A 21,124-nucleotide genomic window follows, 5' to 3' on the forward strand; every position below is an offset into this window, starting at 1 on the left:
CGGCTCTCCAGGAGGCCCCCGGCGCAGCCAGCAGCCCGCTAAATAAACACCGGAGGCCCCCGGCGCGCTACTGGGACGTTCCAGAGCCGATCAGCAGTTGGGCCCGGGCGCGGGAGAAGAAAAGAGCAGCTGCCCGCTTTGTGCGGCGGATTAGCGGCCCATACAGCTCCGGGGTTGGAAGGTTACGCGGGCAATGAGGTTTTTGTTCCGTGATTGTTCAGGCCTGTTGCTTTTGATTGAATGGAGGGTCAGGGGACACGGAAGGCATGACGCTCTTTTGACTGGTTCCACTGGGGACTGTGAAGGAATTCCCCAGGCGAGCTCTTTAAACTTGCACTAGCTCAAGAGCCCAGGGCTTGTCACTTTGTCTCCTCTCTCATTCAAACTCAATTGTAGAACTCTTTAACAACGCCATTTTTTTTTTCTGATTACTTAAGCAATTCTTTTTTTTTTTTTTTTCTTTTGGTCTTTTTTATTTCCAATTGCTCGGTTATGCATGCAGCAATTCTTTCTCATAACCATAACACGACGTTTAGCACCCCTCTCTATGGCAGAGGTTCTTAACCATGGATGCAAAATAAAATGGCATGTCTCCATAAGTAGTGAGGTGTGTCGCAAGTAATTTCTTAGTAATACCAGTGCATATTTGTGAAGAGCCTACAATAACTTAGGAGACATGCACGGTTATGTTTTTATAATTCACCCATGCTCCGATGGAGTTTGACATCCTTTCTTGAATGGAAAAAACAAATAGGGCCTCACCTATGGGGCTATAATAGGTGGCTCACGCCTGTAATCCTAGCACTTTGGGAGGCCGAGGCGAGCCGATCACCTGAGGTCAGAAGTTTGAAGCCAGCCTGGCCTACATGGTGAAACCCCGTCTCTACTAAAAACACAAAAATTAGCCGGTCGCGGTGGCGCGTGCCAGTAATCCCAGCTACCCGGGAGGCTGAGGCAGGAGAATCGCTGGAACCTGGGAGGCGGAGGCTGCAGTGAGCCGAGATCGCGCCACTGCACTCCAGCCTGGGTGACAGGGTGAGACTCCGTTTCAAAAAAAAAAAAAAAAGAAAAAAAAGTTGCTTTTTTCTTTTCTTTTTTTTTTAACATAAAATGTAATACAAAAAATTTTAATAAAAAATGAGATGGAGTCTTGCTATGTTGACCAGGCTGGTCTCAAACTCCTGGGCTCAAGTGATCCGCCATTAATTGGCCAACCCTCAGTTAGAGAATAATAAAGGATTTTTCGCCATTATGTTTCATTTTAATTTTTATTATGGAACTAACAGTTGGATTTTAAGGACAAGCTTTTAAAATAAATAAATAAAAATATATATACACAAAATAGCTAAATTTTGACAAATTTAAAAGTAAATTGTGGGTGTTGAAAGAAATATATATATATAAAATAGCTAGATTTTGACAAATTTAAAAGTAAATTGTGGGTGTTGAAAGAAATATATATATATAAAATAGCTAGATTTTGACAAATTTAAAAGTAAATTGTGGGTGTTGAAAGAAATTAATACCACTTGATGAGAATGTTTCTGAATGTAAATATTTTGTCATACCTCCAACTTTAAAAATCATTATCAAAAGGGTTGTTTTCTTAAAAGTGAGGATTAGTAGTACCATATAATTACTAACTATATGAATTGTGTGTGATTATACTACAAATTAAAGATGGAGAAAGAAAATTACACAGATCTTTGTGGAGTTTATTATTACACCAAATTATTACCTTAAGATAATAGATTCAGTCTGGAATAAAGCTCTGTAAGGCCCTAAACTGTGCTGGTGACATGGTTATTGTTCTATTTCCTTAAACCATTTAAAATTAGATTTGGTCAGGTGCAGTGGGCCACACCTGTAATCCAGAACCTTGGGAGGCCAAAGTGGGAGGATATCTTGAAGCCAGGAGTTCAAGACGAGCCTCGGCAACATAGTGAGACCCCCATTTCTTTCATTTGTAAAAATAAAAATAATAAATAAAAATACATAAAATTTGATTGTATGGTCAAATTGAGAAGAACCACATGAATATTTTTGTAGGTGCACATATACCATGCTGATAGCATAGTAAATTGACTTCAGGCTTCCTTGAGAGCAAAACCAACATATAGCAAGAGTTATAAAAATCATTTGTTCCCTTTGATATCGTGTATCAGTCAGATATTGCTACAGAACAAACTGCCCCCAAAACTAAATGGCATAGAAGTATTTATCACTGCATTCCCTGGGACTGGGAGCTCAGCTGTCTTCCAGCTGTAGGTCTCCTTTCAGCAGGGGCAGCTCTGCTCCCAATGTCCCTCAAGCTTCTGAACTAGCGATGACAAAAGCACAAGAGCAAGCCCAGCCATACAAGCTCATCCCAGGCCTTTGTTTGCATCATGTCTGCTGGCATCCTATTGGTCAAAGCAAATCACATGGCCACAAATAAAGTCAAGAGGAGGCAAGGAGGAGTCAGGGCTCAGCCTGAGGCCCTGGCAAGGGTGTGAGTGGATAATCCCATCATGCTGGAGTGGAGAATCAGGACCCACAACTCAATAGACCACACATGGGAATCCCATCTGAGAAAAATATATTCTAGAAACATAACAAAAAATTATTTCAATTTAATCCAGTGAAATAAACACTCAGAAAATACCTCCTCACAAAGCATAGCCTCAGAGTTAAATATTGCACAAAATCAAGTCTCTGCCCTCAGGGTGCTGGTGGAGAATCCATACTGACTAATGAAAACACAAGATAATCTGGACAACTTCTGAAATAAAGATCTTAGCAAAATGCTGCGGTTGTATTGTCTAACTTCAGGTGCACTGGGAAACGCAATCCTGCTATGTGCTTAGAAGGAGTGTGCAATATTTGTCAACAACCCTAAAGACCATATCACTGGTGGGAGGTTATTCAGTAGGAGTAGAGATCATATGCATAAGGAAGAAATCATTGCTGAATGAATTTGTTAATTCAAGAGGCATGTTTGTAGAGATAGGTTCCACAGGACTTGATGAAAGGTCAGTTATGGAAGAGTTACTCTAGATACAGTTGAATGGCACTAGTTTGGGGGCAGGGACAGGAAATGTATGTTGTTAGAATAAGAAAGATCTGAGGTTAAGTTCTGGTCCCATCACTTCAGTAAGTGATGTAACCTATCTAGTCCCAGTATGGAGACTGGTAAAATGAGAATAATCGCTTATATAATTGCTTATATAAGTATGGTAACCATACATCCCAGTTTGCCTAAGACGGTCCACATTTACACCCACTATCTCAGCATAAATATAGCAAGCATCATCTTCCACTCTCAAGGGTATCTGGGTTTGTCTGAGAAAGACATGTCTTTTATCTAGCCTGCATAACCTGAATATATAGCCTATATCTGATCATAAGGAATCATCCAGATAAATCCCAAGGAAGGAACATTCTATTAATAAAAACATTCTATAAAAATGTTAATATCATAAAAGACAAAGAGAAGCTATGAAAATGTTCCAAATTAAAGGAGACTAAAGAGACATGACATCTAAGTGCAATATAGGGCCGAGTGCAGCGGCTCATGCCTGTAATCCTAGCACTTTGGAGGCTGAGGTGAGTGGATCACCTGAGGTCAGGAGTTCAAGACCAGTCTGGCCAACACGGTGAAATCCCGTCTCTACTAATAATACAAAAAATTAGCCGGGCGTTGTGGTTTGTGTCTGTAGTCCCAGCTACTTGGGAGGCTGAGACATGAGAATTCCTTGAATCCGGGGGGACAGAGGTTGCAGTGAGCCATTATCAGACCACTGCACTCCAGCCTGTGTGACAGAGTGAGACTCCGTCTCAAAAATAAAAATAAATAAATAAATGCAATATGGATCCTAGACTGGATCTTGTAGTGGAGGAGAAAATCTGCTCTAAAGATTATCACTAGGTTCATTAACAAAATTAGAATATAGACAGTAGATTAGACCACAAAATTGTATTAAGATTAAATTTACTGAAGTTTATGACTATGCTACAGTTACGTAAAATAATATCATTATTCTTAGAAAATATACTCTGAGAGGCTGGGCGCGGTGGCTCACGCCTGTAATCCCAGCACTTTGGGAGGCCAAGGTGGGCGGATCATGAGGTCAGGAGTTCAAGACCATCCTGGCCAATGTGGTGAAACCCCATGTCTACTAAAAATACAAAAAAATTAACAGGGCGTGGTGGTGCACACCTGTAGTCCCAGCTACTCAGGAGGCTGAGGCAGGACAATTGCTTGAACCCAGGAGGCAGAAGTTGCATTGAGTCGAGATAATGCCAATGCATTCCAGCCTGGCAACAGAGCAAGACTCCATCTCAAAAAAATGAAAATATACTCTGAGCTATCTAGGAGCAAAGACCCATGATGTATGCAACTTATTCTCAAATGATTCTGAATAAAATGGCATGTATAAATATAAATATAAGTAAGTATGAGAGATAGAAAGGAAATTAGACAAAATATTAAGAGGTGAATCTGGGTTGTTTGTACTATTCTTGCCATTTTTACTAGAAAGTTTGAAATTATTTTCCAAAACACCTGCAAAAAGTGTGATCACCTTTGCAGTATAGACATTTAATAAATACAACTTGCTTTATGTTATAGCTATATATATATGTATAATGGCTAAGAGAGGGAGAGGTGCAGAGAGGAGAATGGCTTAGCAAACTGCAGTAACAATAGGAGAAAATGGGCTATAACCATGGAACAATTGTACTTATTTATTTTATTTATGTATTTATGTTTAAAAAAAAAAGGTCTTGCTATGTTACCCACACTAGTCTTGAACTCCTGTGGTCAAGCAATGCTCCTGCCTCAGTCTCCCAAAGTGCTGGGATTACAGGTGTGAGTTAGCACACATGGCCCCATCACACAATTTTAACTGGTAAAGCACAGTGGCTCACGCCTGTAATCCCAGCACTTTGGGAGGCCGAGGCGGGGGGATCACGAGGTCAGGATATCGAGGCCATCCTAGCTAACACGGTGAAACCCCGTCTCTACTAAAAATATAAAAAAATAGCTGGGCACCTGTAGTCCCAGCTACTCGGGAGCCTGAGGCAGGAGAATGGCGTGAACCTGGGAGACAGAGCTTGCAGTGAGCGGGAGATTGCGCCACTACACTCCAGCCTGGGCAACAGAGCAAGATTTTGTCTCAAAAAAAAAAAATTTTTAACCTTGTGGAACATACTTTGATATAAATGAAAATGCTTATAACAAACTTGAAGGGGAAAAGAAAAGCAAAATACCAGATGCATGGTGATTTTAGCAGTATAAAAATATCAGAAATTAGTGAAATATGCCAGGTTTAATGTTCATCATATCTTTTATGATGAACAAGGCAGGTGGACTGCTTGAGCCCAGAAGTTCAAGACCAGCCTGGGTAACGTGGTGAAACTCTATCTCTACAAAAAATATAGGCGCATGCCTGTAGTCTCAGCTACTCAGGAGGCTGAGGTAGGAGGATCACTGGAGCCTGGGAGGCAGAGATTGCAGTGAGCTGAGATTGTACCATTGCACTCCAGTCTAGGTGACAGAATGAGACCGTGTCTCAAAAAATAAATAAAATAAAGTTATTTAAATGTAAAATAAACTTTTAAAATTTTTTAATTAAAATTTTTTCACTAACAAATATCTAAACGCCTGAGTAAAATAGGCTTAGATGCTTTGCCTTTTAGTCAATTTCATACTCTAGCATTTTGAGCCATCCCTCTCAGTTAAGATACATTCTGAGTTTGCTTTGGACATTTTACAGAAACAAAAGGTAATGGAGATAATCATATATTCCTTAGAGATGGGTTTCACGTTGGGTCTCTGCTGTCTACTATTGTGTGACCTTGATCAGGTCAATCTGTTTTCTAAAATGATGGACTTAAGCTAGAGAATATCTAAGGTTCCTTTCTGCTTATTATGAGCAGAATTGTCTTCTTCCAAATCTCACATGTTGAAGTCCTAACTCCCTCAAAGTGTGGCTGCCTTCAGAGATGGCGCCTGTAAAGAGGTAATTAAAGTAAATTGAGGCCGTTAGGGTGGACCCATCTGTGGTGCTTTGTTCTGGAAGCCCTAGCAAACGAATATACTGCTCCAACACTGACTGCACCTTTTACCATCCCTCCTTTTCCCAGAATATGCAAATATCTGCCACAAGAGGGCCACCCCGCGCTAAAATTGAATGCCCTGCCACATGGTCCCTCCAGGGTGCACAGTTTGAAGCCTTTCCAACCAAACTGGACCAACTCAAAAGGTAAATCAGCTACGGAAAGTCTCATTTTGAATAAGGCGGCCAACAGCCCAGGAGTGAAAGGGCAGGCAGACCCCTGGCTCCCGGAACCCTGCTATCCCTGCTCCCTGTAGCCGGGCCTCTCTGTGAGGCCCCAGTCCCTAAAGACACACCTGTGAAGTATGCTCAGTGCTCCTGAAAGTGATGAGTCTGCAGGAAGGATCACAGCAGATGGAGAAACACACTCAGAAGCAAGGCTGTCTCTCCAACTGCACACATGTAGTTGACTCTGAAGAGTTTCTGGAAAATGAAGCCTGATATTCAAACATTATCAAAGAGAGCACTAAGCATCCAACCTGCTTTTCTCAGGGTCTAATTCAGAAACTGAAGCAAGTATCCAAAAAAAAAAAAAAAACCCAAATTTGTGTGACAGCAAGTGTGTGCCTGGTTCTTTGACTGACGGGCACCGACAAAAGGCAGGATTACCAAATGTAATGCAGGATTCTAAACTGGACCCTAGACTGCAAAAATAAAATCTATAAGGGGCATTGTTATGACAAATGATGAAATTTGAATATGGAATGGGGATTGATAAAAATATTGTATCAGATTTAAAATGTCTAATTTTAAACATTGTATTATGACATGTAAGAAAATGATCTTGGCTGGGTGCTGTTGCTCACCCCTATAATCCCAGCACTTTGGGAGGTCGAGGCAGAAGGATTACTCGAGCCCAGGAATCCAAGACCAGCCTGAGCAACATAGTGAGACCTCGTCTCTACCCCAAAAATACAAAAATTGGCCGGGCATGGTGGCACACATCTGTAGTTCCAGCTGCTTGGGAGGCTGAGATGAGAGGATCACTTGAGCCTGGGAGGCAGAAGTTGCAGTGAGCCAAGATTGTGCCACTGCACTCCAGCCTGGGTGACAGAAGGCCACTCTGTGTCAAAAGAAAAAAAAAAAGAAAGAGAGAAAGAAAGAGAAAGAAAGAAAGAAGGAAGGAAGGAAGGAAGGAAGGAGAAAGGAAGGAAGAAAAAGAAAAGAAAGAAAGGGAGAAAGAAAGAAAAGGAGGAAGGAAGGAAGGAAGGAAAGAAAATGACCTCATTCATAGGAAACTGGTTTGGGGATAAGGAGGCATGATGTCCAACTTACTCTCAATGGTTCAAAAAATAAATAATAGACATGCACTTATGTTGATATAAATGTATATAAATAAGTACATAGAATAATAAAGCAAATGATTGGTGGATTTAGGTATGAGGTATAGAAGTTCCTTTTACTCCTCCTGCAACTTTTCCATAAGTTTGAAATTGTAACAAAAGAAAAAGTTACCTCTCAAAATCCCAACACCTCCAGGAAAATTGTGCTGACAACAGGTGTTTCTTAATGATAGCAAGAAAATGCAAAAATCTTCCTTCGATTCACCAGATGGTATCATGGTCTCAGCAACCAAAATTTCATTGACAACCACAGTAGGAGTGTTACACCTACCAAAACGATGGTATGGATTTTCAGACACATCTGGGCTTGCCTTCTCTACACAGTCTCAGAATGTCCTTGAGACATTGTCATACCAACTCATCGTCATTCTGATTATGCATGAAAAGCAGCCCTTCCCATGACCTCAGAAATGCAGAAATGAGTCATTGTCCCAGCGGGTGCCATCCTCAGGACTGAGTTTGGAGAAGTCTCTTTTACGGTTATAATTTCTGTGGCTATAAATCTAGCCATGGTTTTCATATTTCTGCTCTGTATTTCTCTCTAAGATATCATTAAACAAACCTACCACCACTTTCAAGTTGGGTCAGCCTACATCTGAACCACAGTCCCTTTCCTTCTGGGAATAGATTGTTAGGTGGTTTGATGCATTACCAAGCCACAGTTGTCCAACTGGCATGCCCACTCTGTCCTAAAAAGGAGGATGCTCCAGCCCTGCTTTGTACCAGTTAGGAGACAGAGTCCAAGGAATTGGGCACATGCATCCATGAATATATTTCTTCTCTTTTTTTTTTCCAGTGGGGTCTTTCTCTGTCTCTGGGTCTTGCCCAGGCTGAAGTGCAGTGGTACAATCTCAGCTCACTGCAGTCTCAACCTCCTGGGCTCAACCGACCTCCCACCTCAGCTGCCAAACTAGCTGGGACTACAGGTGCACACTACCATGCCCAGCTAATTTTTAAACTGTTTTGTACACACAGGAGTCTTGCTGTGTTGCTCAGGTGGTCTCAAACGCCTGGCCTCAAGTGATCCTCTTGACTCAGCCTCCCCAAGTATTGGGATTACACGTGTGAGCCGCCATGCCCAGCTCATGAATATATATCTGATAGAAATATACATTCATGTATTCATAGATTGAAACATACATTTGGGGGCTGGGCATGTGGCTATCACCCAGCACTTTGGGAGGCTGAGGCAGGTGGATTGATTGAGCCCAGGAGTTCGAAACCAGTCTGGGCAACATGGCGAAATCCTGTCTCTCTCTCTCTATATATATATATATATAAAATACAAAAAAATAGCTGAGCAAGGTGGTGTGCCCCTATAGTCCTAGCTACTAGGGAGGCTGAGGTGGGAGGATAGATTGAGCCTGGCAGGTCAAGGCTGCAGTGAGCCATGATTGTGTCGCCACACTCCAGCATGGGCCACAGAGCAAAAGTCTATCTCAAAAAAAAGATAAAAAGAGCCTGGCGCAGTGGCTCATGCCTGTAATCCCAGCACTTTGGGAGGCCGAAGCAGGCGGATCACCTGAGGTCAGGAGTTCAAGATCAGCCTGGGCAATACGGTGAAACCCCGTCTCTACTAAAAATACAAAATTAGCCGAGCGTGGTGACACTTACCTGTAATCCCAGCTACTCGGGAGGCTGAGGCAGGAGAATCTCTTGAACCTGGGAGGCAGAAAATGTGGTGAGCCGAGATCGCGCCATTGCACTCCAGCCTTTGCAACAAGAATAAATCTCCGTCTCACCGCAAAAAAGAAAAAAAAAAAGAAACATACATTTGGGTTGTCCATTGTTTTGTAGGCCCACGTCTACTTTTCTATTGATATTAGCAGGGACTGATTGAACACAAGAGAACATGTTCTGTCTTCCAAAGTTTACTAGCTTCCCAGCATTGACCTGAAACTCGGGGGGGACAACAGTGCAAGCTATTTTATGAACTATTTTCATACTGTGCATACAGTTTAGGAGTATAATAAGGTACAGTTTAGGAGTATACTATACATTTTAAGCCCCTCAACGCCCTCCTCAGACCTAAACTCCACATGAAGTTTTCTAATGAAATTTTAAAATGGTCAGTTCACAGAAGATCGCCATTGTTTAGCAGGGTCTGGTCAAAATTCGAAGAACGACCTATTCCAACCATCTGACTTGTTAGTTCATTTGGTAAGGAGCTACAAGTGATGTGAATATTTCCTGCTCTTCCACCCTCTACCACCTGCCTGCTCATGGTACACCTGCTGAATTCTGTGCCTTCATTTATTTGAAATTTATGTCATCAGGCTTTACTTCTCACCCAGCATACATCATCCTTTTCTCCATTGCCTGTCACCCTCAGCTTGGACACCAACATCTTCCCTACTCCTTTACACCTCCCATCCAACCCCTCATGTATATTAATATAATGGAGGAAGATGTCTAAAGAGGTCTTCAGTTCTGCACACCCACGCCCCCCATACCCCAAGACATCATTCGAGTTATGGCCCCCCACTGTTAACCTGGCAGACCTGCCATATGAGTATCTTCACTAGACTGCAGCTCTTTGAGGGCAGGGCTGATAGCAATGCTGGGCATTCCTCAGTGGCCATTCTCCACCTGAGGATCCCCCCAGGGGTCCGCCCTCCATCCTTCTCCATGCCTCTCTCAACACAGAAAGCCTGGCCCTCCCAGACTGCATCACCTCCGGGTGTGTCTCATGTCCTCTAGTCTCCTGTAGGGTTTGGCAAATGGGAGTCACTGTCAGGAGGTCAAAAAGACTCCCTTCCTGCTTCCCTTCTGCTCTGAGCATAATCTCTCCTCCAAGATCCTTTCCTCCTTCTCCCTTAAAGCCTATAGGTAGTAATAGTTTCCCACTATTGCTACTACACCATGGGCACTTCACCATGCTTTGGTGATTCATTTGGCCCATTAGATATTAGGAACGCTGAGAGCTACAAAATCTCATTCATCAACTAGTTAAAGCTTCTGACACAAAGTGGATGCCCAATAAAATGAATTAAAGAATGAGTGAATATTGGAGCCAGGAGCTGTAGCATGCACCTGTAATCCCAGTTACTTGAGAGGCTGAGGTGGGAGGATCACTGGAGACCGGGAGTTCAAGGCTGCAGTGAGCAATGATTGTGCCTGTGAATAGCCACTGCACCCCAGTCTGGGCAACACAGTGAGACCCTGTCTCAAAAAAAAAAAAAAAAAAAGAATTAGTGAATATTTGATAGAAACTTGAAATAAAAGATAAAGTTTTTGCACGTTGGGAGGTTTGTCTCGAAACTCTTAAATGGGAAAGCTGAATAGTGCCTGGCCAAAGATGGATCATTGCAAGGGATCTTACCAGCAGCTCCAGGCCCTCTCATTCCATGTTTGCTGACTGGGCTGTTTCAAGGGGCATGGTCAAATTTAGTAGCAGTCCAAAATGGAAATTTACTTTGCTCTCTGCTATGACGGCTAGGTTTACATTGTCTTTCATCATTAGAGGAAATATATAGGGACAGAACAAAAATACACTTACTGAGAAAGAGAACAGTGCACCAGTCAACAGAAAGACTGTAGTTACAAGATACATGAAAAGAAAAAATTAATTCCTTGGAAAAGAGCTTTCTATTTTAAGAAGATGAACAAAATAAGAGATGTCCTTAAGTGATAGCTAATGAAGACACTTCCCAGGCATCCTCGATGGCTGTGGCTTTTCAGATGTCAACTGAAAACAAAATCCATTACAAAGGGTAGCATCCAAGTTGGATTTGGGTTGCTTATTTTGTTCTGTGGTCAGCCTTTGCTGAACATAGCAGTCTAAACCAGAGCCACAGAGTTGTGAGTGGTCCTTGTCTCTCAAATGCCCTTGGACTGTCCTCAGTGACTAATTGTATGACTTGGCAAGAACGACAATTAAATAGGATATTTTGGACAAAATTCTCTCAGGGTACATTATTTTTTCAAGGTAACCTGAGTTTTGGGGTGACACACACAGTGTATCCAAAAGTGCCACTTTGTGAGGGTTTGCTACCTGATGTCCTCATAACCTCCAAAATCAATTTCAGGGCATTGCAGAGTCAACACATCAATGTTTCCCTGCCTGCATTTGGGGCACTAGATGGCTGAGTCGCCTGCAGAAGTGTTCTGGAGTTGCCTCTGAGCTCATGAGAGCCAATTGCTAAATTTTCAGGAATTTTGCAAGCTGGTTGACACCTCATCGGTAGCTTGAAATTGGAAATGGTGAGAGTATCTACACCACAGGAATTGATAAACACTACAAATGAAGATATTTCTCTCCTAGAAAGTCAGCTGTTGGCCAAGCGTTGTGGCTTATGCCTGTAATCCCTGCACTTTAGAGGCCGAGATGGGAGGACTGCTTGAGCCCACAAGTTCGAGACCAGCCTAGGCAACATCAAGAGACCTCATCTCTACCAAAAAAGAAAAAAAATGCACCAGGTATGGTGCTATGCGCCTGTAGTCTCTGCTACTCAGGTGGCTGAGGTGGGAGGATCACTAGAGCCCAAGAGGTCAGGGCTGCAGTAAGCCGTGATTGCACCATTGCATGCCTGCTCTGGTGACAAAGTGAGACCCCATCTCAAAAAAAAAAAAAAAAAGAAAAGTCAGTTGTTAAACACTTGCTAACATCACATTACCTGTGAATAATACCATATCTCTGGTGATGGAAACTTTTGGCATTCTTTCCTTAGTCTCTTTAAGCTCAAATAGAGTCTTCCTAAGTGTACTGTTTAACATGGAACCCTAAATTTAAATGCCAAGTTTTAAAAAATCAGACGAGAATTAGAGTATATAGCCCGAGAACATAGCTTGTTTTCATTTCTAGTTGGCTCAAGATGTTTCTGAAAAATAATTTGTAATAAATTGCCTTATAAAGTTAAAATGCCTTCCAAAACTTTATAAGTCAATTTCAGAAACTAGGGAAGTCAGCCAGTAAATAAAGAGAGAGAGATTTATCTCAAAATAGTTTCGGCACCACTAGAGGAATCTGTCTATGTTTCAGTGGAAAAGGAGGCAGTTACTCCTAGCTAATCTCAATATTTTTTTTTCCCCTGGAATAATGACTGACCATTGGCTCTGTTGTTTTTGGCCAGCTCCTCTACTGAAACAAAAATTTTGTAACTACAGTGACCTAACTTGGGAAACAATTTTATAACATTTTCTAGGAACCACAAATCATTTGTTTCACCCTTTCTGAAAACCAACAGTGGCGGTAAGCAGAGAGCGTATTTTGACGTGTAACAAAGAAAAAACTTCATAAAGTCAGCAGTCAAAAGAGCATTTCAGTTCAAAGAAGGGTCATTCAGAGCCCATGAAATGTTATCAGGAATGAATATGCCTCACACAGCATCACAACCAGTTAAAACCCTGGATCAATCCAGCTTGTTATCAGGGCATACATGGTGACCTTTATTTATCACACAATGAATTTTAAGCTGGGCAGCCAGTTTTAAGAAAAACAGCAGGAACAGTGGTTAGCTGCAAAAACATTTTAGAAGAGACAGGAGAAAATAAAACATTATTGAACTTCTTGATGTGGCTGGAAAACAAAATCCTTCTGGCATGTGACTTAGATTTCCATTGGGTGAATGCAGACTCATCCAAGTTATGCAACATTATTACTGTTGATAGGTTACAAAAAAATCTATCAGCTCATCTATCAGAAAAATCCACCAGCAAAATGCCCTCAAAAGCTTATGAAATACGTACCAGTGAAGATATGAGAAGCAACTTGATATGCTATTGTAGGACATGTGGTCATTAAGACTATGTCCGCTTAAGTTAAATAGTCTAGATTTAAATCCTTCATGATCCATTAGCTGCATGACTTAGACAAGACACTGAACCTCGCTAAGCCTCACATGCTTCATGTATAAACTGAAGGTGACAGAAGTTCCCAAAAGAGTTGTTGTGAGAGTTAAATGTTGTCTGGCATATGGTAAGTGCTTAACAAATATCTGCCTTTATTTTTTGCACGTGGTCTATGTTTATTTTAAGCGTCCTTCTTAGCTTGGAGTCCCCCAGAAGCCAACCCCGTGGCAAGGATTTGAGTACAAGTATTGTATTTTGGACATGATCCTAGGACACCAGTAGAGGAGTGGGGAGGTGAGAGGGGGAAGGGAAAATAGCCAATGATGAGAGGATGACCACCATCACTATGCGGGCAACTGGATCTCAACCTATCTAAGCGTTCTAGGAGACAGAGTAGAATGTATCACAGAGATATCTCAGGCAAGGGATGTGAAGCTGGGTACTTATCCACCAACCCCTTATCCATCATTGGTTGAGGGCTGCTCCCTACACAACCCCAACTCCCAATTGTGTAGCACTTGTGGGACCGAAAGTGGCAGATGGTTTAGGGTAACCAGCCTTTAGCACATAAGAGGTGAGTGCTGAGGGGGTACGGGGGTGCAGCACAGGCACTGCTACAGCCCCACATTATTGTTTTCAGGTAATCAAATTAACTGAAGTACCTCTACATAGTTATTTTAATAGATCAGCCCTTTAGAAATAATAATGTAACAAAACAAAAGACCTGTGTCTATTCTATGCTGGTTTTATTTTTTATTTATTTATTTATTTTTTTGAGACTGAGTCTGGCTCTGTCGCCCAGGCTGGAGTACAGTGGCCGGATCTCAGCTCACTGAAAGCTCCGCCTCCCGGGTTTACGCCATTCTCCTGCCTCAGCCTCCCGAGTATCTGGGACTACAGGCGCCCGCCACCACGCCCAGCTAGTTTTTTGTATTTTTTTTTAGTAGAGATGGGGTTTCACTGTGTTAGCCAGGATGGTCTCGGTCTCCTGACCTTGTGATCCGCCCGTCTTGGCTTCCCAAAGTGCTGGGATTACAGGCTTGAGCCACCGTGCCCAGCCTCTATGCTGGTTTTAAAGGAAGTACTAAGACAAGAAATAAATTACCTAACTTTAAAAAATTAGTATGAGAGTTCCCATTAAATCAACACAGAGTTGGGTATAACATACGGAGTTAAAACCATAATTCTGTTTTGAACCTCTTACCACTTCCTCAATATCCACCACCTAAAGATACAGATGTATCTGATATTTTTCACAGTGCTGTGGAATAGCCAAGCCTTCATGAAAAAAGTAAAACATCCCTCTTTTTCCAAAAATCATCAAGCTTTTAGCAGCTCTAATAATAGGCTTCCCCAGTAACTGAAACCAATCAAGTTTTCAGGGCAAATAGCATTTTAAGACTTTCCCATGCATCCAGACAAAGGTTCAAATACTAAAATGATCATTAGCACCTACAAACTGCATTCCTAAGCTGAAAAATGTATCTGTTACATAATCTGATCATTTGTGTTCTTGTCATGTGAAAAGAGGAAAGTCAATATTTTACCAACCTCTCATTCCTGGGCTCTCAATGCAATAGAAATAGACATGAGGACAAAAGAGTTTTCCCAGGCGAGCCTTCAGTGGAGCTTATGCCCAGGCATAAGGGAGGTAGCACAAGAGAAAAAGAGAATTCCTTGACTGACTTTCCAAAAAGAGCAGGTAGGGCTTTTTTAATTAGGCAAAGCATGAGCATTTACACCGAGGGTAGGGTATGCAGGCTGGGCTAGGTGAAGCACAGGAGGGGTAGGGTATGCAGGTGGCATAACTGGCTGTGATGGTTATGTTGAGTAATGGGCCATCTGATGGTCTGGCCAGCATCAACAAGGCTGTAAGTCAATTGTTCAGCATTCCTTCCTTGGTGTGATATTTAGATTTCCTAAGGCCAGTTCCTGGAATTCTTTAAGTAAAAGGCATGGTTTAACATTATGAAGGAGGGGGCCGGGCACAGTGGTTCATGCCTGTAATCCCAACACTTTGAAAGGCCAAGGTGTTAGGGAAGCAGGAGCCTAAGACAGCCAGAGTGAAAACATTTTAAAATCAACTCCATCTTGGCCGGGCGCGGTGGCTCACGCCTGTAATTCCAGCACTCTGGGAGGCCGAGGCAGGCGGATCATGAGGTCAGGAGATTGAGACCATCCTGGCTAATACAGTGAAACTCCGTCTCTACCAAAAAATACAAAAAATTAGCTGGGCATAGTGGCGGGCGCCTGTAGTCCCAGCTACTTGGGAGGCTGAGGCAGGAGAATGGTGTGAACCTGGGAGGCAGTGCTTGCAGTGAACCGAGATGGCGCCACTGCACTCCAGCCTGCCTGGGTAACAAAGCAAGACTCTGTCTCAAAAAAAAAAAAAAAAAAAAATCAACTCCATCTTAAAACTAGTGAGGCACACTCTTTTCCAGTCACAACCCATGGTCCTAAGGTGTTTACAACATAGGAGGCAGCCTGATAATGTCTCCCAGGGCAAACTCCTACAACAACAGAAAGCCTAGATGTCCCAATATCAATAACAAGATATGCTTTCAAGATCATTATACTTGTGCTTTGATGTACTTCCACACTAAAATGCCAAACATCATTTTCTTTAAATCAACAGAATAATAAATTTTGTCATGCTGTCGGCCCACCTGCACATTGGCACAGCTTAGTTTAGTCTTTACATAGAGAAGACACCTATATGAGAAAAACTTGAAACAAAAATGGTGTGTTCCTCCTCTTGCTTTCTGAAAATGTGCTACTCCGTGACAGAGTAGCTTCCAATAAACTGTCTTGTCTTTCATCACACTTTACCACTTACCCTGAATTCTTTCCTGTGCAGGATTCAAGAATCCCCTCCTGGGGTCTGGATCAAGACCTGTGTATTAGTCCATTTTCACGCTGCTCTAAAGAACTTCCTGAGGCTTTCCTTTATAAAGGAAAGAGGCTTAATTGATTTACAGCTTCGCATGGCTGGGGAGGCCTCAGAAAACTGACAATCATGGCAGAAGGGGAAGCAGGCATGTCTTACATCGTGACAGGTGACAGAAAGAGGGAGAGCACGTGAGAGTGCGGGAAGAACTACCATTTATAATACCATCAAATCAGATGATAATTCACTCACTATCATGAGAACAGCATGGGAGAAACCACCCCCTTAATCCAATCACATGGGGATTACAGGTCCCTCTCTCAACATGTGGAAATTACAATTAAAGATAAGATTTGGGGCTGGGCAAAGTGGCTCACACCTGTAATCCTGGCACTTCGGGAGGCCAAGGCAGGTGGATCACCTAAGGACAGGAGTTTGAGACCAGCCTGGCCAACACGGAGAAATCCCGTTTCTACTAAAAATATATAAATTAGCTGGGTGTGGTGGCACACACCTGTAGTACCCACCACTCAGGAGGCTGAGGCAGGATGAGCCCTTGAACCTGGGAGGTAGAGCTTGTAGTGAGCCAAGATCACACCACACTGCATTCCAGCCTGGGCAACAGAGTGAGACTCCACTTAAAAAACAAAGAAGAAAGAAGCTCTTTGTTTCAGCTAGGAGCAGCCCCTCACGCCTGTAATCCCAATACTTTGGGAGGCCAACGCGGGTGGATCATGAGGTCAGGAGTTCGAGACCAGACTGGCCAACATGGTGAAACCCTGTCTCTACTAAAAATACAAAAATTAGTCAGGTGTGGTGGCACGCACCTGTAATCCCAGCTACTTGGGAGGCTGAGGCAGGAGAATTGCTTGAAACTGGGAGGCAGAGGTTGCAGTGAGCTGAGATCATGCCACTGCTGCATTCCAGCCTGGGTGACAGAGCAAGACTCCATCTCAAAAACAAACAAACAAAAAAGATTTGGGTGGGGACACAGAGTCAAACCATATTAACTCCTTTTTCCAGTAACAGAGGCAGGAGTATTCTTTGAATCCGGGAATTTGAGACTAGTCAGGGCAACACAGTGAGACTTCGTCTCTATGAAAAATCAAATATAATTAAGGAAAAGATAGTAAAAATATCTATATATGAGGGAGGAATTCTGTCCCATTCCTACTGTATCTCAACTCCCCCAGAGAGATTTCATCCTTCTTATTCTTCAGGAGACAGGGCCAAAGATCCCATCTTCCGAAGCTGCTTCCTGCTGAACAGGGTTGTCATCCTTGCCTAATTTTGAGGGCACTGAAATCTCTCACTTGCTGTGTTAAAGACCTGTAAAAACCGGGCTCCTCCTGGGATGGTGTGGATTGGAATATTTGGGCCATTATTAGCTTGATTCAGAACTGTTGAAGCCTGGAAGACATAAACTTTAACCATCTGTACTCCTGTTGAATATAACAAACAATTATTTTAAAAATCAAATAGTACCCAGTGATAACTAATACAATGCTTAAGCCCAGTTTAACAATCCTTGTAAAAAGAAATTTGAAGGCATTTGGAATCTAAGTGAATTGGCTGGAAAACCAGTCTCCTGCTGTCTAAAACATAAAGCAAGTGGATTTTTAATAAGTGGCATTGTTTTTCTTTTTCTTTTTTTTTTTTGAAACAGCGTCTCATTCTGTTGCCCAGGCTGGAGTGCAGTGGCACAATCTCAACTCACTGCAACCTCTACGTCACAGGCTCAATCAATTCTTCTGCCTCAGCCTCCCAAGTAGCTGGGTTTACAGGCTTATACCACCATGCCCGGCCAATTTTTTTTTTTTTTTTTTTTAAGTAGAGACAGGGGTTTCACCATCTTACCCAGGCTGGTCTCAAACTCCTGACCTCAGGTGATCTGCCTGCCTCAGCCTCCCAAAGTGCTGGGATTACAGGTGTGAGTCACTGCCCCCAGCCAATAGAGGCATTTTTATGGAAACAGGGCAAAAACAAATATTAATGGTGGGCATAATCTATCCAGAGAATGTTAGTTTGGAGTTGTAGCCTGGAAAGAATTTAAGATCTAGTCCAAATTGCAGAAAATAATGCAAAAAAAAAGAAAAACCCTCAAAAACGACAGACAAGGCTAGAATCTAACAGCGGGTGTATGATAATGTTTTTCTCTCCAGTCTCTCATTTTTATTAAAAACAAATTAGGTAGGATCAATTTATTTGCAAAATAAATCTTAGTCTTACTATTCTTGGCCTGATTATTTGCATAAAGTGCACCAATAATAATTATTTGCCTTATAGGCTCTCTTAAACGGGCTTTGCTGAAACTTTTTCCATAGGGAATCTCAGATTTAGATTCTTTAAAGCCTCAAGCCCAGACACAAATTTATCTGTTTCTGCAAATACCTGTATGAATTGGGTGAATTCCTCTCCTCCGGAGGTCCCAAGATAACTTAGGGTTCTTGGGCCATTAGAAAGGGACATTCTTTACTTACCAGGTACAGAGACTGCATAGACAAAGTATGATGCCAGTCTTCCTCAAGGGGCTTTTATCAGTTCTTGGAGTCAACCTCAATTTTTTTTAAATCAGTCTAAGATCATAACATTTCAGTCAAAACCTTGGTAAAATAACCAGTCTCCAACTGTGTATTGTTACAAAAGAAAATAGATTCTTATACTTATTGTTTTTTGGTGGTGGTGGTTTTGTTTGTTTTTAGATGAGGTCTTGCTCTGTCACTCAGGCTGCAGTGCAGAGGTATGATCACAGCTCACTACAGCCTCAAACTACTGGGCTCCTTGCCCTTGCCTCCCAAATAGCTGGAACTGCAAGCACATGCCACCACATCAGGCTAATTTTGAAATTATTTTTTGTAGAGATAGAGTCTCACTATGTTGCCCAGGCTGGTCTCAAAGTCTTTATCTCAAGTGATTCTCCTGCCTTGGCCTCCCAAAGTGTTGGGATTACAGGTGTGAGCCAGTATGCCAGGTCCATATTTCCCTTTTGCAGCACTTGATCTTAGCTCCATGAATCCAGTTGCTTCTGTGTTTTGTCATGTTTGTTATTCCTTCTCAGCCTCTAGAAAGGATCCTCTTCAATATCACATCCTTGAATTACTGGGGTTCCTAGGTGTATTAGTCTGCACTCGCACTGCTATAAAGAAATACCAAGACTGAGAAATCTATAAAGAAAAGAGGTTTAATTGGCTCATGGTTCCATAGGCTGTACAAGAAGCATGGCAGGTTCTGCTTCTGAGGAAGCCTCAGGAAACTCACAATCATGGCAGAAGGCAAGCAGGGGCAAGCACGTTTTACATCGCCAGAGCAGGAGCAAGAGAGAGAGAGGGGAGGTGCTTCACACTTTGAAACAAGCAGCTCTCAGGAGAACGCTACCATGAGAACAGCACCAAAGGGATGGTGCTAAACCATTCATGGTCCAGGCACAGTGGCTCATGCCTGTAATCCCAGCACTTTGGGAGGTCAAGGAGGGTGAATCACTTGAGGTTGGGAGCTCGAGATCAGCCTGGGAAACATGGTGAAACCCCGTCTCTACTAAAAATACAAAAACTAGCCAGGTGTGGTGGCACACACCTGTAATCCCAGCTACTCAGGAGGCTGAGGCATGAGAATCGCTTAAACCCAGTGGGCAGAGGTTGCAGTGAGCCAAGATCGTGCCACTGCACTCAAGCCTGGAAACAGGGCAAGATCCTGTCTCAAAAATAAATAAAATAAAAAAGGATCTCATAAAGGATCTACCCTTATGATCCAATCACCTCTCACCAGGTCCCTTCTGCAACACTGGAGATTACAGTTAGACATGAAATTTGGGTGGGGACATAGATCCAAACCATGGGGATCTGTCCCAAGCCCATTTCTCTATTTACCCTCAGAATAGTTCTCAACCTTTCCAGGCCATGAGGTAGTACCACTCAGGACTGCTTTTGATGCACACAACAGGCTTAACTACATAAGGGTTATTTTTCTCTAATTGTTGCCAGAAAAGGGGTCCTGACCCAGACACCAAGAGTGGGTTCTTGGACCTTGTGCAGGAAAGAAGTCATGGTAAGTCACAGAGTATAGTGAGAAGAGAAGGTTTATTAAAAGCTACTTAGTTACAGAGTAGGGCGTCCTCAGAAAGCAAGAGGAGAAATGTCTCATCTTTGTTTTAAATTTTTCCTATATAGGGTCTTACCTATATAAAAGTTAAGCTATATCTACCTGTCGGGGGCTGACAGTGTCACAAAATGTATTAGTCTGTGGACTTAAAGAAAACTATTCTTGGCATTTTAGTGCATAAGTACATCAAAGCATGACTACAGTCTGTTTTTCTTTCTTTTTTTTTTTTTTTTTTGAGATGGAGTTTCGCTCTTGTCTCCCAGGCTGGAGGGCAATGGCGCCATCTCAGCTCACTGCAACCTCTGCCACCCGGGTTGAAGCTATTCTCCTGCCTCAGCCTCCTGAGTAGCTGGAATTACAGGTGCGCACCACCACGCCCAGCTAATTTTTGTATTTTTAGTAGAGATGGGGTTTCACCATGTTGGCCAGGCTGGTCTTAAACTCCTGACCTCAGGTGATCCACCCACCTCAGCCTCCCAAAGTGCTGGGATTACAGGTGTGAGCCACTGCACCCGGCCAACTAAAATCATTTTAAAAGCATATATTGTTTTGCAATACCAGGACATCTGGACATTTTTTCTGTCATAGTTTATCCTTGCAGGCATTGTTAAGCTGTTTCCTCAGCTGTAAACATCATATAACCACAGGTCATGATAGACAAGAAATGTGCCTTGCCAGTTTTAAGATGGAGTTGATTTTAAAATGGTGCCACTCTGGCTCTCCTATGCTCCTGCTTCCCTGACATGATGACATGCAGTCCAGAGGTAGGCAGTTCAGGGCGAGTATGGTGGAGCCTTCGGTCCCAGGTTCTTTCCAACTCTTCACTCTGCTGGCTTTAGTATGTGGCTTAGCGCCTGTATTAGGCCATACTTGCATTGCTATGAATACCTTAGACTGGGTAATTTACA

At 42.6% G+C, this 21,124-nt stretch overlaps 1 protein-coding gene across 3 annotated transcripts in view; it reads right to left on the reverse strand.

Moving 5' to 3' along the window:
• The window catches only part of BFSP1 (beaded filament structural protein 1, filensin), a 95,398-nt gene that overhangs the window by 48,629 nt on the left and 25,645 nt on the right, over positions 1 to 21,124 (reverse strand). The window contains exons 1-3 of one of the 3 annotated variants that reach the window (XM_011979469.1): positions 9,214 to 9,295; positions 9,056 to 9,103; positions 6,395 to 6,521 (exon numbers count right to left, since the gene is read on the reverse strand). The exons of the other annotated variants lie outside the window; for them this stretch is intronic. Coding sequence (XP_011834859.1) covers positions 6,395 to 6,521; positions 9,056 to 9,103; positions 9,214 to 9,295 — 257 coding nt within the window. Of the gene's footprint in view, positions 1 to 6,394; positions 6,522 to 9,055; positions 9,104 to 9,213; positions 9,296 to 21,124 lie in introns of those variants that run through there. 3 annotated transcript variants of the gene reach the window in all.

Source organism: Mandrillus leucophaeus, unplaced genomic scaffold (genome assembly GCF_000951045.1).
Source record: "Mandrillus leucophaeus isolate KB7577 unplaced genomic scaffold, Mleu.le_1.0 Scaffold202, whole genome shotgun sequence".
NCBI lineage: Eukaryota > Metazoa > Chordata > Mammalia > Primates > Cercopithecidae > Mandrillus > Mandrillus leucophaeus.